This window comes from Dromiciops gliroides, chromosome 4 (genome assembly GCF_019393635.1).
Source record: "Dromiciops gliroides isolate mDroGli1 chromosome 4, mDroGli1.pri, whole genome shotgun sequence".
Lineage (NCBI taxonomy): Eukaryota > Metazoa > Chordata > Mammalia > Microbiotheria > Microbiotheriidae > Dromiciops > Dromiciops gliroides.
In genome coordinates, this window is record NC_057864.1 from 248438920 (window position 1) to 248458230 (window position 19311).

A 19311-nucleotide genomic window follows, 5' to 3' on the forward strand; every position below is an offset into this window, starting at 1 on the left:
TCATCAGCCAAAGGCAAGTATAGAAATAACTACAAAATAAGATTGAATGAGGTAAGGGTAAATTAGAGGTCTAGGTAAAGTGTGAGGAGAAATTTCATGTGATATGAAAAAGATCACTTTGAGCTGAAATAGGGTAGAGAGTTAGGAAAGGCATAGAAGAACTGACATATTTTGGGGGCCTTGAAGCAAGAGAGGAATGTGAACATATGGAAATGTGGAGCCCATTTGAAACTTTAGGGACAGCCTAAGAACGATGGGGATGGGAAATAGTTCAGATTCACTGGAATGTGCGGTACATGAAAAGGACTGCCGGTTTGATAACTATGTTGGAACCAAATTGTGGAAAGACCTTGAATACCAGATTCAGGAATTTATACTTTTTTGTTTAGGCAGTGGGGAACCGCTCAAGGATGAGTAGAGATACCATCAGAGCAGTGTGTGAGGAACATTGCCTAGGCAGTGGTGTGTATTATTGGCTTGGAGAAGGAATAGACGAGATAGATGCAGGAGACTGCTTATGCTGTTAAAATAGTCTAGGTGGGAAAAAATGAGAACTTGAGGGGCAGCTAGGTGGCGCAGTGGATAGACCCTGAAGTCAGGAGTACCTGGGTTCAAATCCGGTCTCAGACACTTAACACTTAACACAAGTGTCACTTAACCCCAATTGCCTCACTAAAAAAAAATAAAATAAAAAATGAGAACTTGAACCTGCATGGTTGCAGGGAGAGTGAAAAGTAGTGACCCAGTGCCAGGGAGATTGTAAAAGTAGAAGTGACCAGACTTGGCCATATGATTGGTTGTGTGGAGTAAGGAAAAGAGAAGGGTCAGAGATGAGTCTGAGCTTGAAAGTCTACAGGGCTGGTGGTTTCATCAACAGGAATGAAGTAGGAGGAAATTTTAGAGATGAATAAGATGATGACTTCAGTCTTAGATGTTTGAATTTGAGATGCAGGTAGGATTCCATTTAGAGCTAACTAGAAGGAAGTACAGACTTGTATTGGAATATAATCCTGCAAAGAGGTTCTGAGGAGAGGTTGAAAGTGAAGAAGAGGCCTAGGATAGAGAGAAAAGGACCTTGGAGAATACCTATGTTGTTTTTTTGTTTGTTTGTTTGTTTGTTTACAGGGCAATGAGGGTTAAGTGACTTACCCAGGGTCACACAGCTAGTAAGTATCAAGTGTCTGAGGCCGGATTTGAACTCAGGTCCTCCTGAATCCAGGGCCAGTGCTTTACCACTGTGCCATCTAGCTGCCCCGGAATACCTATGTTGGAGGATGAGGAACCAGCCCCAAAGACAGACAAAAATCACAAGTGGACAGTGTCTAGGATGGCACAAAGTTTCAGGGGCCCAGAAAAGATAAGGATAGAAAGGGGGCAATTAGCTTTGATGACAAGGAGATCATTAGTGGCCTTGGGAACTAGCTGATTCAGTGAAGTGGTTGAAATGGAAACATTGCAAGTAGATAGTGAAGGAAGCAAAGGCACTAAGTATAGAGTACTGTGTATGTGGCAGTGAAGGAGAGAAAGGAAAATAGCTGTAGAAAGTGGCCAGGTCAGGGTTTTCTGCTTGTTTTTTCAACAGAGGACTCATAGTTTTAGAGTTTGGGGGCAGGGCACCTTTAGAAGCCCTGGGTCCAACTCCTTTTTATAAATGAGGAAATCAAGGTGGGGGACGCTTGTTTGTCCTTTGTTCTCGAAGAGGACCATGAGGTCGGGAGGTTTACTTACACTGGCTATTCCCAGGGTTTACACTTCTCTTTATATGGGTGTTTGGAAGTGATAGCAAGAAAGAAGGGATAGCTTGGAAAGGTAGCAGGGTCAAGGGGAAGGATTTCTGTTTGTTTGAGTGCCCTGTGTGAGGAACAGAAAGATAATTTATCTGAGTCATAGATCATGAGAAAGAGAGTGGAAGAAAGTCATGTACAATGAAGACAGGTTGGAGGCTGTTTGTGGTTTTGTTGTTTTTCAATTGTGTCCAACTCTCCATGACCCCATTTGGTGTTTTCTTGGCAGAGATACTGGAGTGGTTTGCCATTTCCTTCACCAGCTCATTTTACAGATGAGGAAACTGAGACAAACAGGGTGAAGTGACTTGCTCAGGGTCATACATCTAGTAAGTGGCTGAGACCAGATTTAAACTCAGGAAGAGGAGTCTTCCTGACTCAGGCTCAGCACTCAATCCACTGTACCACCTAGCCGCCCCTAGTTTGTAAAGGGCTTTGAAAGTTTATATTTGAATCTGGGAGCAATAGGGTGCCACTGGGCTTTATTGAGTAGGAGAATGACATCAAATTTGTTCGTAAGGAAAATCACTTTCACTGCTATTTGGAGTAGACTGGGATGGGGAAAGATTGGAGGCAGGGACACTATTTCAGTAATCTAGTCAATGAGGACCTGAACTAGAATGGGGGCTATTTTAGTAGAGAGCTTATGAAACCAAGAGACTGATATAGTGGTAGTATCTTTGACAGAAATAGAGAAGTTTAGAGTAAACTAAATTAAAGGAGTTGAGGAAGTTCTCATTCTTGACTGTGAGACCCCTGAACACATCCTCCATTGCCTTCAGAGTAAGGGGGAAGCTGTCAACTCTCCTAGCACCCCCCCAACACACTCACACATTTCTTCTCTTCCTCTGTCCCCCTTCTCTCTCACTTCTCCCCTCTCAATTTACACTATCAGAGAGCAATGTAAATTCATTTTTAATTCTTGTCTCTTGTTCCTCCAAAGCAAAGATTTCTGAAGACCCAGCTCCCTGCAGTGTATGTGACTGAAGGACGAGGAGATTTCAGCATGGATCTGGAGGGACATTTGTTCAGAAGTAGTTCATTCCTGCCTTTGGGACAGAGACCTGGGTGTGATATTCTGAACTCCTGCCTCCATCACTATCTGCATTATCATCTTGTTTACCAGAGCAGCTCCCCAATTTTGGATATTATTTCCACTTCTCACTTTGTGGAAGATGCTTTATCATAAGTATTTCATCATACATCAAATGGGGTTTGGGGGGTGGGGTTTTTTTTCCCCATTTCATTGTTAGAGCATCCACATTGACTCTTTTGAGGAAGCTGTGAATTACCCCAACTGCCCTGGGATGGCTAAAGTGACTTGCTGCAGGAGGAAGACAAGTATACTTTTCTTAGATGGATTTAGATATCCTCTTGCAAACAAGGTATCATTTCCCGGTAATAAAATGTATCAGCTGCTCAGCTGGGCTTTGATGTATTTACCTTCCTTCCCTTTTAGCTCGGAGATAGCTTCACAAGCAAACACTGGCAACTCATTGAATGCAGCAAAGCAGCTGTATCCAGGAGCAGACGATACCCTACCAGTGAACATCAATCAGGGAGGCCCAGTCAGATCTCATTGCCTTAGAGCAGATGTGCTCTGTTAAGGCCTCACACAATCATGTTTTCTTCTCTGCTCCAATATGTGGTAACTGGACCAGTTCTGGCCTGCTGCAGTCCTGTCGAGGTGTTTGTTTTCTTTCATCTGTACACCTGGAATTGCCAACATGTTTTATCAAATGTCATGGAGATAGGATCTGTCTTCTTAAGAACTGTGTGAATATGTATGTAATGTGTATTTAATTAAAACTTAGTTTTTTATGTGACTCCCTCTTTTTCTATAAAATAAAAAAGTCTGTCTGTGTCTAGTGGGAGGCAGCAGCCTTTATGACTTTTATGACTTCTAATAGGATCCTTTGCTGCTGATGACGAGAATGAGGAGAGACAGGTATCAAAATCAGGAAGAGAAATTCTTACTGCTGCGGGCCCTCCTAGGATGGTCAAACTCTTTGTTCAATTGTTGTCATTCATGTGATTTGTATCCTGATCTGCTCTTGATATATTTAGATACATTTGGAACTGGCCGAATGAACAGTCATATGCAAAAAATATCAATTTGTGCTTTTATGTGAACCTTAATGGAGATTTCTTCTAACATGCCACCATGCCGGTGATTTTGATAAATTGATGGCAGCCATAAAAATGGTAATAATGATATATGTTCTATCTACCTCACGGGGTTGTTGTAAAAAAAATGCTCTGTAATCAAAGTACTTTGCAGATGTGAGTTATTATAATTATGTCATACTTAACCCAATTCACAAATGCCTCAAACCTGGAAGAGATAGCTATTATGTTGACAGACTGAGAATCCAAAAGGAACTCATGTGCTCATAACCCACATTAATAAAAGCCACATCAATAAATTGTCTAGAGCAAGAGCAGTTTAACACTCTCTGTGTATGTTGTACTGTTCTGTACCAGTGTTGTGTTCAATGGATCATCTCGTACATGTGGATACTCCTCCATTGGTGCAGTCCCTTTGGGGCCTCATCCTGATTCTTGTCCATATCCTTTCAAATTCTCCACCAGGTTCTCTCGCAAATGCTAGAAACTTCTTTTAGGTTTCTGCATTTATTACAAGGCTACCAGTGCAGCTTGCAGACAGTTATTCCTTGCTCTCCTGATCAACCCATATTTCCCAGGCATTTATCTTTGTGGTGATGCTTTTTGATACATTGTTTCTTGCACATAATTCAGAATTAGCCCTGTGCAGTAGCCTATTTATGTCCACCCTATGCCTCTCTTCCATTGGCTTCTTTTTTTTTTTTTTTTTTGCGGGTCAATGAGGGTTAAATGACTTGCCCAGGGTCACACAGCTACAAAGTGTCAACTGTCCGAGGTCACATTTGAACTCAGGTCCTCCTGAATCCAGGGCCTGTGCTTTATCCACTGCGCCACCTAGCTGCCCTTCCTCCATTGCCTTTTGAGTGACATACAATTTTGATTCTCGGGAGATTTTGTTATTCCAGTCAGAGGATTACTGGAAGAATGTTAGTATTAAAAAGATTTTTTTTTTATATTCAGAGATTGCAGTCATTAAAAGCACTAACTTTCCAAATGCTCACTCTCTTCTTTTTTACTTCAGTCATTAAACATTTATCAAGGGCCTACTATGTTCCAAGTACTGTATTGAACATAAGAGATACAAAGAAAGGCAAAAGACGGTCTCTGCTCTACCACCTCACAGCCTAATAGAAACAACATGCAGACAACTCTGTACAAATTATATTTAGAATAAATTGTAGATAATCAGCAAAGGAAAGGCCCTATAATCAAAGGGGATTGGAAAAGACCTACCTCTTCAGTGTTTAATATCTAAAATATTGGTCCTGGAGGGACCTGCTCAGTGGCTTATTCATCCAACTGCATATTATAGACTGGACAATAGTTTTTCTTTCACATATTTTTTCCTATTTGGATTGTTAAGATTGACCTGGTAATAGTGGGGTGCCTCATTTAGGCTGTACTCTGGCATTGTGAAACAATGCATTCAGTTTATCATCCACAAATAAGAGCATTAGGCAGAACTCAGTATCTATAGGCAAGCCCTCTTCTAATTGGACTCCCCCAGACATACTCCCATGATAAGTGATATCCTCTTGTTATCTGCCTGGTATTAATCAGAGGGTCAACAGGGAATTTTATATGACCATCACATATTCATGGGAGACACCATAGAGGAGATTTTTTAAAAAACACATTCTATTCTACCGAAAAGCTATTTTTATAATTGATAAGCAAAAAGGTGGTTTTGTGCTCTCTCTGCTTTTCAGAATATTATTTGCTCTGATTTTTTTTTCTTTTTTTTTTCGGGGCAATGAGGGTTAAGTGACTTGCCCAGGGTCACACAGCTAGTAAGTGTCAAGTGTCTGAGGCTGGATTTGAACCCAGGTCCTCCTGAATCCAGGGTCAGTGCTTTATCCACTTCACCACCTAGCCCCCCCCTTAAAAAAATTTTTTTTTAATTTATTTTTTAACCCCCCCCCAACCCCTCTTAATTCTAATGCTTCTCTTATTTCCTATTCTGTATGTGGCTTGTTTGTATGTATTTATTTGTCGCCCTCACTCGATTGTGAGCTTCTGTGGGCAAGGGATATTATCTTTTGCCTCTTTTTGTATCCACAGTGCCTAGCACATAGTAGGCACCGTTGAATGACCGATAAAAATAAAGGCCTGAATTTGGGTTAAAAAAAAATTTGCACAAGTACAGAATGGGAGAAATATGACTAGACAGCAAATCATAGGAAAACAAGTTTTGCAGGGGGGGGCAGCACAGGTAGGGATGTATATAGTTACCTGGAAACAATAACAGATTGGTCAGCTGAAAGTACTAACAGAAGTAGATTATTGAGGACAAAGATTTGCCTCAGTTTCCTCAACTGTAAAATAGGGATATGTTACACAACGGAGGTGCTATATAAATGTTTATTCCCTTCCCTGTTCCTCTCCAAAGTCCTTATGTCTTTTTCAGGCATTTTGAAGCCAAGTATAAGACAGATTTGTCCCAATGCTCTAGCCCATCCAAACCTGTTTGGAAGGCCTACTGCCATTCAGGCTTGTTAGCTCTCCCTCCCAGCTTTGTACCATCTGCAAACTCAAACATAGCAATTCAGTCTTTATCCAAATCATTTTTTTAAAATGTTAAAACAGCACAGATCCCTTTGGAACTCCACTGGAGACCTTCCAAGCTAACATATAAACTATCAATAACCACTTTTTGGTTCCAGCACTGAACTAGATCAAACCTATTTTCTAGCACGTCTCCCATTTCCCTCCCCACCCCCCAAAAGAATTGCATGAGAGACTGATACGCTTTGCTAAAATCTAGGTGAGCCACATCTTCTGTGTTTGTCTGAAGTACCAGTTTAGTAATGTTAAAATCCAAGGCCACCCCGGAAGTTCTCTGGGGTATATCAAAGAACCTTCTTGAAAAACTAAACCAAAGGACCGACACACCTAAAGAGATAAGTGGAAGCAGATCAGAACTGAGCTAGCTCCAGGACCACCACAGTCTCCCTCACCCCTGGGGAGATAAGATTAGGTGTGGCTGCTGCCTTTGTGGCCTGAGGAGCAGAGAGATGGCTTGAGAGATCCGCAGCCACCCAACTCCCCCTGCCCCCACCAGTGGGGATACCTTAATAAGGGCACTTTCCACAGTCAGATGATCACTCCCATCAGTCTTCTATAAAGTATCTGCCTGTCTCCTGCTCAAGGAGATTGGTATCTCAGAGCCACGCTCTGTGCCATGCCTTTCTCCCCATGAGAAGTCCAAGGATTTCTCTCTTGGTTTCCCTTCCCCAGCCCCTAAATAAACTATTATCTTATTCTATTGGATTGGTGTGCAAGAGGGTGTAATTCTTTAAAGAGGAATTCCTAAGAACCCCTACCCCATCCCTATCCCAAACCCCCTACCCTATTTCCCCACAACAATAACCTTGCCAAAAAAAAGAAAAGGTAAGTCTGGCAGGACCTGGTTTTTTGCTTGTTTTTGTTTTTTTGATGAAGCCACATAGCTTGTTATGATCACTGTCTCATCTCTCTACTAATACATTCTAGAAATTTACCAGGTAATCAAAAGTTGAGTTCATTGACTTATAGTTTACAGATTCCATTCCCCCTCCCCCCCCTTTTTTTTTTACTATCTGGACATTCTTTTTTTTTTCAGACCCTATAGTACTTCTCCCATCTTCTATTATCTTTCAAAGATCACTGACAGTGGCTCAGCAGTTGTATTTACCTGTTCTTGCATGTTGTAATTCATCTGGGCCAGGTGACTATCATGATCTCTTATCTTGGGTATCAACTGTGTATTAGCCATTTTTGTTTTGGCCTTTCCAATATAAAGACCATTCTTGGCAGAGAAAACAGAAGCAAAATAAGACTTAAGCAGCTTAAAGTCAACAGTTGTCAAGTTGTCATTGTCCTATCCACACCAGACCTCTCCCTTTTTTGATCCTCTTCCTCAGTATAGCTCAAAACAAATTCTTTTTTTTTTTAATACTTAGCTGTCCTAAAGCCAGCTTTAAGTCATTGTCAGTTTTAACACTCCTGACATTATTCTTACGGGACCATGCTAATTTTTGTATTCATCTAGTTACCTGTCCTTGCTTTCATCTTTTGTATAGTTCATTTTAAATTCAAACTGGTTTAGTGAGTTCTTTGTGCATTCTCATACCAATTCCCCTTTTTTCTTGTATTTATTTCTCTTTGAGCCTTAAGAATTTCATTCTTGAAGTATTTCCATCCCATCTAAACTAACTTTCCATGTAGAACCTTAGTATATGGGGAGGCAGCTAGGTGGTACAGTGGATAAAGCACCAGTTCAAATCTTGTCTCAGACACTTGACACTTACTAGCTATGTGACCCTGGGTAAGTCACTTAATCCCCTGTCACACCCCCCCAAAAAAATAGGGAAAAGAGTCATCCTTAAAGCTGATTAGCCATGGACCTAGACTTCACCCCCCCCCCCGCAAAATGAATTTTAAAAAATAACTTTAGTCTATGGGATCTTACCTGTCTTTTCTCTGAACTAGGGTGCACACCTGACTCCTTTTGACTTTCCTCTCCTTTGTCTCAAATTCCAAGATGGAGAGGTCACTCCCACCTCCCCCCAACAATCATCCAGTGAATGAGTTAATTGGGTTCCTACTATGTGCCAGGCACTGTGCTAAGCAGTAGGGACATTATGATCTAGAGCAAAATTGTCTTTTGTTGGTTCTCTACCCATTTTGAAGGATGAAATTATTAAGGCTAGTCAAGAAATTAACTTGCTTTGCATTTGGCTTTAGGATTCCTGCAGATGTCCAGATAATTGAAATCCTCCTTCACTGATACATCATGCCAGGCTTGTGATCTTTTTCCAGAACTACTTATCTATGTCATATCCTTAGATGACAGTATCACTTCTGTTTCTGCATCCTTTAATCTTTACCAAAATGTTTTTTGTTATGCTCCTGTCTCCCTCCTGATTCCTGATTTTTTTTTCTAATGGATATGTCTACTTAATATATAGTGCTACCCCACTGTACCCTTTGCCTATCTTATGTTTCTTTTAACTAGCATGCTCTTCCGGTGCCATATTCTAGTCATGAGTCTCCTTTCACCAAGTCCCAGTGATACAAATGAGATCAAATTTGTTACCCAGTCCTTTGTGATTGACCTTTTACTTCCTGTAGCAATGTCTAATGGGAAAAGGGTAGATGCTTCCATCTTCCTTATTCTTCTAGAGACTGGAGCACCACCATGAAAGTAGGCTTTGCTTGATCTCTGCATGGGAACACTGTAACAATTTGGATTCTCCCACATTCAGTTTCTGTGTTGGTTGTCTTTTAAACTGATTGACATAAAATGAGAAAGGTGTACTAACTAGATCACCTCTAAGGAACCTTCCAGCTTTGAATCTGTGATTTACGATCCTCTAGGACAAGGGTTAAGAATAAAACATTTCTTGGGGCAGCTTGGTGGCACAGTGGATAAACCACTGACCCTGGATTCAGGAGTACCTGAGTTCAAATCCGGCCTCAGACACTTGACACTTACTAGCTGTGTGACCCTGGGCAAGTCACTTAACCCTCATTGCCCCAGAAAAAAAAAAGAATAAAACATTTCTTGACCCCTCCAACTGCTGGAGAATGAACCCTGAGCATCAACCAGTGAGGAGATTGGGTGTAGTACCCCCCTTCCCTCTCCTCAAGGGTGCTAGGATGGGCTTGAAGCTCTTGCTTGAAACCCCCAAAGGCTTCACTGTCCTCAGAGCATTGAGACACAGATGACTTGTAGTCCTTCTGTTCAAAATAGTCTCCCTTTCTTTCCTACAGCCCAAATGTGACTGCACTGCTCATGAACAAAAGCCTGTATGTCACATTATAAAAACAGAAACAAACAAAATCCAAAGCCCCCTTGTCTTGTTTCCATGAGCTGCTGAGTGACTGTTCCCTGGAGGGACATCTGACATTAAACAAATCATCTACATTTTGCTTGCCTGGGAAAATAAAACTTTTTCTGCCTTCAGGCACTGAACTACCATAGCAGAACCCCACCGATGTGCTGTGCTGTCTGGCTCTAATTAGGAGTATATTCTCTGTACATTGATGCTCTGAGAGACTGAGCAGGGGAGGTTTGTTTGAGTTTGGGGTTTATTATTAAAGCAAATGAATTCAACCAGCTATGGTCTGCTTTGCAGTGACTGGCAGGCGTCCTATATTCATCTGATTATTTTAACTCAGAAAGGGCTTGCTTTCCATAGCTCCTGGAACGGTTCATCCTAGCAATCAGATTGGATCAAGACCAGTGTGTGGCTAAATACTCCCATTCTGCTGTAGGTTAGCATGTCATATGTTCACCTTTTATGATAGGGTTGTTTTTGTTCCTTTCCCCAGGTGCTTCAGCTCTTGCTAAAAGAAGAAAGCCACTGTCCCTATTACTTTTGTGCAGTTTTCCCCTCTCTAAGGACTATCATTGGTCCCTCCTTGCAGGTTGCCACCCAACAAGTGGTTGGGTTGAATATCTGGACTAGCCAGGGCAAACCTCACCAATGGTGCCAAATATTTTCACATACTGACTCTGTGGGTATACTTTCTCCAAGTCATTCTGAAAATAACCCCAGAAGAGCTAGTGGCCCAGAAGTGTACTGCCCTGGAAATGACCCTCCTCACAGGCTGCTGCTGTATTATAATTATGGCCTCCATTTGCCAAAGAAAGAATGTGTAAAACAGTCATCCAACATCATCAGGGAGCTCTTGGTCCATGTGGCCAGAGCACGGTCTAACTTTTTTTTTTGTGAGGCAATTGGGGTTAAGTGACTTGCCCAGGATCACACAGCTAGTAAGTGTTAAGCGTCTGAGGCCGAATTTGAACTCAGGTCCTCCTGACTCCAGGGCCGGTGCTCTATCCACTGTGCCACCTAGCTGCCCCACAGACGATATTCTTAATCCAAATTAGCTTTCTCGTGACAGAGAGTCCAAAGAGGGAATCAGGATAGAATGGTAGCACAGGAAAGCTCCAACTGCCTCATTTTACAATCGAGAAAACCAAGAGGAGGTCGAATGCTGAAATTTGAATCCAGGTTTAATGACAAGGCCAGTGCTCCTGAAAATGTTAATGATGTAGCTGCTACCCTGCCCATGGATCAGATTGAAGACGTGTCTGTTCTAAGTTTGACATAATATTTAACCATGGTACTTCTGAGATACTTTCCGATTTTTCTCTAACACTTTAGCCTTACTAAAAATGTGTACTACCATGCCTTCACTTACATCATTCTTTTTTTTCTGTTTGTTTTTCTCGGGGCAATGAGGGTTAAGTGACTTGCCCAGAGTCACACAGCTAGTAAGTGTCAAGTGTCTGAGGTCAAATTTGAATCAGGTCCTCCCGAATCCAGGGCCGGTGCTTTATCCACTGCGCCACCTAGGTACCCCCATCATTCTTTTTCTTTACCCTGCTACATCTACGGCCCACTACTGTCACCCTACTATATACACAGCAACAGCTAGCTCTTTGTAATTTCTGCAGTACACACATATTTTACCAAGGTGCAGGATTTGTTCGATATCCGTTATTTTAGCTCCCCGACAATCCCTTTAAGCTCTGGATACTAATTTTGTAGGGCTTCTTACATTTGCCAAGTTCGTTTACAGGCCACAGGAGTCAGTCAGTTAGTAAGCGATTAAATGCCTACTATGCGCTAGCTGGGGATACAAAGAAAGGCAAAAGACAGTCCCTAATCTCCAGGAGCCAGTGGAAGTTGCCTGGGTCAAAGAAGGGCTCTCAGCAGGTTGCAGAGTCTCGTTTCTTGGTTGGTTCGTAATCTTTGGCCCCAGAGCCAGTGACCGCCACCCAAGAGTGGGTGGAGCGTGGCCAAAGTCCCGAATTTTGAAGCTCGCCCTTGGTAACCTAGCGCCCAAGGACGAGACGTCTAGGTTTTGCCCGTCCCCTGAAGTGCCTTGATAATGGCCCTTTCAGTGACAGAGTAGGATCTGAAGCGACTTCTTGCAGACTTCGCCTTGTCAGGTGTGGACAAGAGCAAGGAAAAGGAGCCCCTGAGCCGTGGTCTTTAGCGGGTCGCTCTCACAGCGCAGCGGTCATGTGACTGTATTGCCAGGTTTCGAAGAGTAGGGGGGCCGCTGCCGCTGCTGCAACCGGGCTGGTCTTGCTCTGCGTCAGATACTGGCGGATGGCTCCCAGCGGCGGGTAAGCACCCCAACATTCCCTAAACCCAACCGCCCCAGGAACTCTGCCTTTTTAGGCAGCTGGGAGCTGCTGCGGCCTCTGCTGGATACACGGGACGAGGTCCAGCTTCGCCGGGAGGTATACAGGCTGAACTACCTGCAGAAGCCACTGAACGCGGGGCTCTTCTGGGGTCCCCTGAGCCTGGTGTTGGTGCTGCAGGCGCAAGGCGGCCCCGAGAGATTCCTCCAGGCAGCGTCTGCTGCTCTCTTCACTAAGTAGGGCCGAGCCCAAGGGGCTGAGCACTGCTCATCTGCTTGCAACAGCCCCCAAGCCCCGAGGCCGCCGAGCTTCCGGGCACGGTGGACCTCTGCAGGACCCTTGTCGTGATCTACCCCTTCGGCCAGGCTCTCTACCCCAACGACTTCCCCAACCACCACGAGGCCGACTGTCTTCCGAACATTTCCTCTGAGCAAGCATTCAGTAGGAGTGCCAATGCCACCTACCCCGACTCCCAAGGACACTACTAGGATGCCAGGAAGGTTCAAGACAAGCTCCAGTGGGCCTGACAGCTGCGCTTTGTGTGGGACAAAGTGCGGGAGTTTCAGGACTACGGAGGCTGCGTGCTTTTTTTATTCGAGGATGCTAGATCCTGCTGTTTTACTTCCAGGTGCTGCCGGGCCAACCGGCAGAGCTGCAAAAGCAAGCTGTCCCAGGTGCCGGGGCTGAGTCTGGACAACTCCGGGAAGGAGAGAGTGTGGTCCAGCAGAGACAAGGCTGACCATTGAGAGGGGCCACGGTGCGGATAGAGAGCTGGGCAGGCCATGGGACGGACAGGCCTGGCCATGCAGAGAAAACTTACATCAAAAGCTCCAAGATGACGGGTGCTTGGAACACTTCTGCGCTTGTGATGACTATAGCTGGTCTCGCAGCCTACTGGCCGCAGCCTACCACGGCTGTTTGTTGCTTCCTTTTCAAGTACTGACCCCAGCCCATCTGCCCCACCTCATCAGCCTTCCAGAGTGTCCTGCCCGAACTTGGCAAGCCACCAGTAATTTGAGCTGCTACTGGGAAGCAGCTGATAGGACAGGACAGAACCTGGTGAAGAATTTCCCTCGTCAACTGTTCTAAAAGGGCTTGCGTTTGTGGGGAAATTCTCAATCTGAGTTCGTCCCTGATCTAGACATGGAGCCAGCTGGTGACTGGGCAGATGTTCGAGACCATAAGCTGTGCAAAGCCATTGCCAGAGTCTGATGTTACTCCCTTGACCTGCCTTAGTCTTTCCCCACTCTCGTTGGAGGGTCTCCACTCCAAATCTCAACTCACCCCTTCACCTCAGGGACTCAGGATTTGGGAGGGATAACTCCTGTCCCCTTCTCCCCCTTAGGTTTATTATTATAAACTCCTTTGGGAAGCCCTTACAGGTGTTACTAAACCATGGAGGAAGCCCAAATTTTCTACACCCTAAACAATCACTCTTCCTTACACCCTCCCCAACTTGATTCTAGAGGTGACTAGATTAGAATGAAGTGTACCTCACTCATCTCAGAATTCTCTGGCATTTCTGAGCTTTTGGAACCTGAGTTCAGGATTAGCTTTCTCTCCTACACAAATATGGAATGTTCAGGAAAAAAAGGAGAAACACCTCCCAGTAGCTCTTTGTCTCTGCCAAATAGATCAGCATTCTAGGAGATTCCTGAGGTTCTTCCTCCACCCAGGGTCAGATAAATCTTATTCTGTTTATGCAATAGAAGTGTATTTTGTCCTGCACCTGCACCTCCTCAAAGTGCCTTTCTTCCTCAGACTTTGAATGGGAAACTGCTTTCCCTCAGTGCTAATTGCACTGACAGCCTTGGCAGAGAAACAGTAGGCAGGCAAGTTGATGTGAAGTATGAGGACTTGTGTCAGTAACACAATCAAGTGCTTTTGATTCTGACTCACTGTTAGGAAGAAAAGAAAGAAGAGACAGGAAAGATGATGGAGTTATTGGATCAGAGACCTAGAGCTGGAAAAGACCCATAGAAGCCATTTGATCCTCCCTACCCCTTCATTGGACAAAATAAAGAGACCAGAGGGGGACAATGATTTCCCAAAGGTAGCACAGTGAGCTAGCTTCTAAGTATCTACCACCCCAGTGCAGCTACTAGAGTTCTGGATGCATGGCCAGCCATGTTCCAGTGTTTTGGACAGTGCCATTGGAGTTGCCACCTCCAGCCTGAGCTCTATTTTTCCTCTAGGCTAGAAGTCCAGGCTGAGCTCTATTCTCTCTTCTAGGCTAGATAGGCCTTTTCTTAACTTTCAGAGCAATGTGCTCTATCTTTACTAATATTTAATATAGCTTAATAAATGCTTAATATGCCCAAACTGGTGCTAAAGCTTCTCATTTATAAGTAACAACTATATTAGAAACCCCAGCTAATTTTCCCTACACTTGGGACAGAAATAAGGTGATCACATATAATTTTACATGCCACAGACATTATCTTCCAAGAAATTGTCAGGGAAAATTTCCCTGATATTCTAGAAGCAGAAGGTAAAATAGAAATTGAAAGAATTCACTGATCACCTCCTGAAAGAGATCCCAAAAGGAAAACTCCCAGGAATATTAGAGCCAAATTCCAGAGCTCCCAGGTCAAGGAGAAAATATTGCAACCTGTCAAAAAGAAAGAATTCAAGTACTGCAGAGCCCCAGTCAGGATAGCACAAGATCTAGAAATTTCCACATTAAAGGAGTTGAGAGCATGGAATGTGATATTCCAGAGGGCAAAGGAATTAGGATTACAACCAAGAATCACCTATCTAGCAAAACTGATTATAATCTTTCAGAGGAAAAAATGGGACTTCAATAAAAAAGACTTTCAGGTATTTTTGATGAAAAGACCGGAACTGAATGGCAAATTTGACTTTCAAATACAAGACCCTAGAGAACCATAAAAAGTTAGAGTTAGGTGACATACCTGGGGTCATGCTGTGGGTGAATGTCTTGTGTCTGAGGCCAGATTAGGGCTAGGGTCTTCCTGGGTCCAGGGTGGATACTTTGTCCATAGTGTCACCTAGCTGCCCCATAATGACATCTTTAGGGTAAAATTGAGGGATGAGAGGAATGCACTGGGGGAGGGTGAAGGGAAGAGATAACATGGGGTGAAATCCCACATGAAAAAAATTGGAAAGGGCTTATGGAGTGGGGAAGAGATGGGGGAGGAGTAGGAAAGTAAATGAACTTTACACTCATCAGAATAGGCTCAAAGACCTTAAACTCATCAGAGTTGCCTCAAGGAGGGATTAACATACACACCCAACTGGGTGGAGTAATATATTTAATCTGGGCAGTAAATAAACCTAACACTCTTCAGAATTGGCTCAAGGAGGGAATAACATACACACTCAATTGGGTAGAGTAATCTATCTAACCCTGCAGGAAAATAGGAGGAGAAGGGGATAAAGATAGAGGGGCAAAAAAAGGGAGGGCGGATTGGGGGAGGGGACATACAGAAGCAAATCCCTTTTGTTTTTTTGGTTTTTTTTGGTTTTTGCGGGGCAATGGGGGTTAAGTGACTTGCCCAGGGTCACACAGCTGGTAAGTGTCAAGTGTCTGAGGCTGGATTTGAACTCAGGTACTCCTGAATCCAGGGCCGGTGCTTTATCCACTGCACCACCTTGCAGCCCCCGCAAATCCCTTTTGAAGAGGGATAGGGTGAAAGAAGATAGATAATAGAGTAAATATCAAGGGGAAGGGAATAGGATGGAGGGAAACAGTTAACAATAGTAATTGTGAAAAAGAGAAAATGGGAATTGTACAAAAAATATTTATAGCAATTCTTTGTGGTGGCTAAGAATTGGAAATCAAAGGAATGCCCATCAATTGGGGAATGACTGAAGAAGCTGTGGTATATAATTGTAATGGAATATTATTGTGCTATTGATGTGGGATGGAATTAGGGTCAAATGGATTGTGAGTCATCCCAAAAGAATTACAAGACTCAGTGACTCAGTTTTCCAAGTTTTATTGCAATACTGTGAGTGATCACAGGGAGAGAACCAGAAAAGTAGAAGGTATCTCTCAAATAGTGAAAGAAAAGACAGTTATATTTATAGTATGGATAAATTGATTATCAGTATCATTATAATAATCTCCACCTTGGGGAAATAGAGGGGAGGGCCTATCCTAAACCCCTGAGGTGGGTACCTTTTTCTATGGCTGTGTGTTTTGGGGGTTTAATGTCATAAGGTGAATCTGGGGAGAAATTTGGCCTTTTCTGTGCATGTCTCTTTCTGATTCCCACAGCTAGTTTCAAAACATCTTCATTTTTCATTTATTTCAAGTCTAAGTTTCTATAGCCTGTCATTTTAACATTGTTCTAGTTTTAGGCCTTCATGGCCTAGCTTCCTCTGTTCCTGTTATGGGTATTGATTTATGTGGGTAAGAGAATTTAGCATCCTGATTTGTAAGTTATCCATTAACTGGGGTCTGAATTAGAGCGTGGGGCTTGGGTTTTTCTGTTAACCCCCTTTTTGCCTCTTATATCACTATAAGAAATTACAAGCAGGATGATTCCAGAAAAACCTGGAAAGACTCATATGAACTTATGTATAGTGAAGTGAACAGAACTGGTCAGACATTGAGGGGGGAAGAGATGGAGGAGGAGCAGGGCACTCATCAGAAAAGGCTCAAAGACAAGTGACAGCAGTATTGTTCTCTGAGCAATTGTGAATGACTTAACTACTCTTAGCAATAAAATGATGCAAGACAATCCCAAGGGACCATTGATGAAGCATACTATCCACTCCCAGAGAAAGAAATGATATTAATTGAACACAGACTAAAAAAAAAGTGCACTTGTGGATTGTACATATATCATCTATATCAGATTGGTTGCTGTCTTGTGGAGGGGGGAGGAAGGGGAGGGAGGGAGAAAAATTTGGAACTCTAAATCTTGTGAAAATGAATGTTGAAAACTACCTTTACATGTAACTGGAAAAAATAAAACAAACAACCAGCAGAGGTCTCAGAAGGGCTGGAGAGGGGAACATTATGATTCCTAGGGCTTTTGTCTCCAGCTGAGGTCCCTAGGTCTCAGATCAGCTGGTGGAAGGTGGCAGCTTCCCAATGGGCCTCCAGGCTCTTAGATGGAGTGCTTAGCACCAGAGACAGCTCAGCAATGTTTTCTTTTTATATGGAAAAGGTTCAATTTTTGGCATGTCTTCCAGAGATTCTAGGACAGGGATTGGCTAAGTGTCAAGGCAGTTATTTTGTTTTTGTTTTTGTTTTTGTTTTTTGTGGGGCTATGGGGGTTAAGTGACTTGCCCAAGGTCACACAGCTAGTCAAGTGTCTGAGGCTGGATTTGAACTCAGGTACTCCTGAATCCAGGGCCAGTGCTTTATCCACTGCACTACCTAGCTGCCCCTCAAGGCAGTTTTAAAAAAAATAAAACTATTTTATTATTTTTCAGTTACATCTAGAGATAATTTTCAACATTTGTTTTTATAAGATTTCCAGTTTCAAATTTTTCTCCCTCCCCTCTCCCCTACACAGCAGGTAACTTTTATATATAAATATAAAACATTAAACATATTTCTGCATTAGTCATGTTATAAGAGAAGAATCAGAGCAATAAAAACCTCAAAAAAGAAAAACAACGGCACCATAAACAAAAGAAATAGTATGGTTCAATCAGCATCCATATTCCACAGTTCTCTTTTTTTTTTTCTGGATTTGGAGAACCTTTTCCATCATGAGTCCTTTGGAACTCTCTTGTACTGTTGTATTGGTGAGAAGAATCTAGTCTATCACAGTTGATCAACACATAATGTTGATGATACTATGTATAATGTTCTTCTGTTTCTGCTCATCTCACTCATCATCAGTTCATGCAAGTCCTTCCAGGTTTCTCTGAACTCCTCCTGCTCATTTCTTACATCACAATAGAATTCCATTATATTCATATACCACAACTTGTTCAGCCATTCCCCAATTGATGGGCAACCCCTCAATTTCTAATTCCTTGCCACCACAAAAAGAGTAACTATAAATATTTCTGTACATGTGGTTCCTTTTCCCTTTCAAGGCAGTTTTAAGATAGCATGTCTTATCTCCACTCAAAACCTCTTAAGGAGAGCATGCTGAAATAAATATTTATAATCTTAGGAACTAGGGTGATACAAAGATGCCTCCAAGTACAATATTTTTTTTGGAGGGGGGAACCAGGCTGTAATTTCATCAGCACTGTGAAACTCTTTGACACCTACTCTTGCAACTTATAGTTTTAGAGAGTTACCTGGGGTGCTATGTGGGTAAATGACTTGTCCAGGGTCACACAATCCATATGTGTCAGAGGTGTGACTTGAACCCAAGATTTCCTGAGGTTGACTCTTTATTCCATGAACATTATCCATGTATGTAATGTGGGAGGAACAGGGAAAGCTCTTCTCATTGGCTTAGGGAATGTAAAGGAATATAGTAGAAAGCAGTAGGTATGGGTGAGCAAGCAAATAAACCACCTTAGGTGTATCCTAATAGTGTCCTGATGGAATTAACTTATCACCAAATAACTTGACTATTGCCAAAAGAAACAGCCTTGAGGCATTTTCTTTGGTGGAAAGACAATAAATGGAGCCTTTACTCAAGCAATTTAGGGCTTTCCCTTGATAACATTTTCCAGCAAGCAATGCAAATTCATTCACAAAGGAAGGATAATATTTGTAGCTGCAAAAATCCCAAGTAACAAACACATTCCTTACATACATTATCATCAATATTTGAAAGTCCTCTTTTTCATTGAAGTCCCATTTTTTCCTCTGAAAGATTATGTTAAGTTTTGCTGGATACATGCTTCTTGGTTGTAATCCCAATTCCTTTGCCCTCTGGAATATCATATTCAATGCCCTTCAGTCCTTTAATGTAGAAGCTGCTAGATCTTGTGCTATCCTGACTGGGGCTCTGCAGTACTTGAATTCTTTCTCTTTGGCAGCTTGCAATATTTTCTCCTTGATCTGAGAGCTCTGGAATTTGGCTCTAATATTCCTAAGAGTTTTTCTTTTGGGATCTCTTTCAGGAGGTGATCAGTGGATTCTTTCAATTTCTATTTTACCTTCTGCTTCTAGAATATCAGGTCAATTTTCCCTGACAAGTTCTTGGAAGATGATGTCTAAGCTCTTTCCTTGATCATGGTTTTCAGGTAGACCAATAATTTTCAAATTATTTCTCCTGGACCTATTTTCCAGGTCAGAAGTTTTTCCAAGAAGATATTTCACATTACTCTCTATTTTTTACTCATTTGGATTGGCTTTATTGTGTCTTG

General features: G+C 42.6%; 1 protein-coding gene across 2 annotated transcripts in view; it reads left to right on the forward strand.

Moving 5' to 3' along the window:
- Positions 1-4239, forward strand: part of RNF8 (ring finger protein 8) — a 91405-nt gene extending 87166 nt beyond the window's left edge. For both annotated transcript variants that reach the window (XM_043963715.1, XM_043963714.1), the window contains one exon: positions 2728-4239. In XM_043963715.1, the coding sequence (XP_043819650.1) occupies positions 2728-2771 (44 nt within the window). In that variant the 3' untranslated portion in view covers positions 2772-4239. The remainder of the gene's footprint in view (positions 1-2727) is intronic.
- Positions 4240-19311: the final 15072 nt, after the last annotated feature.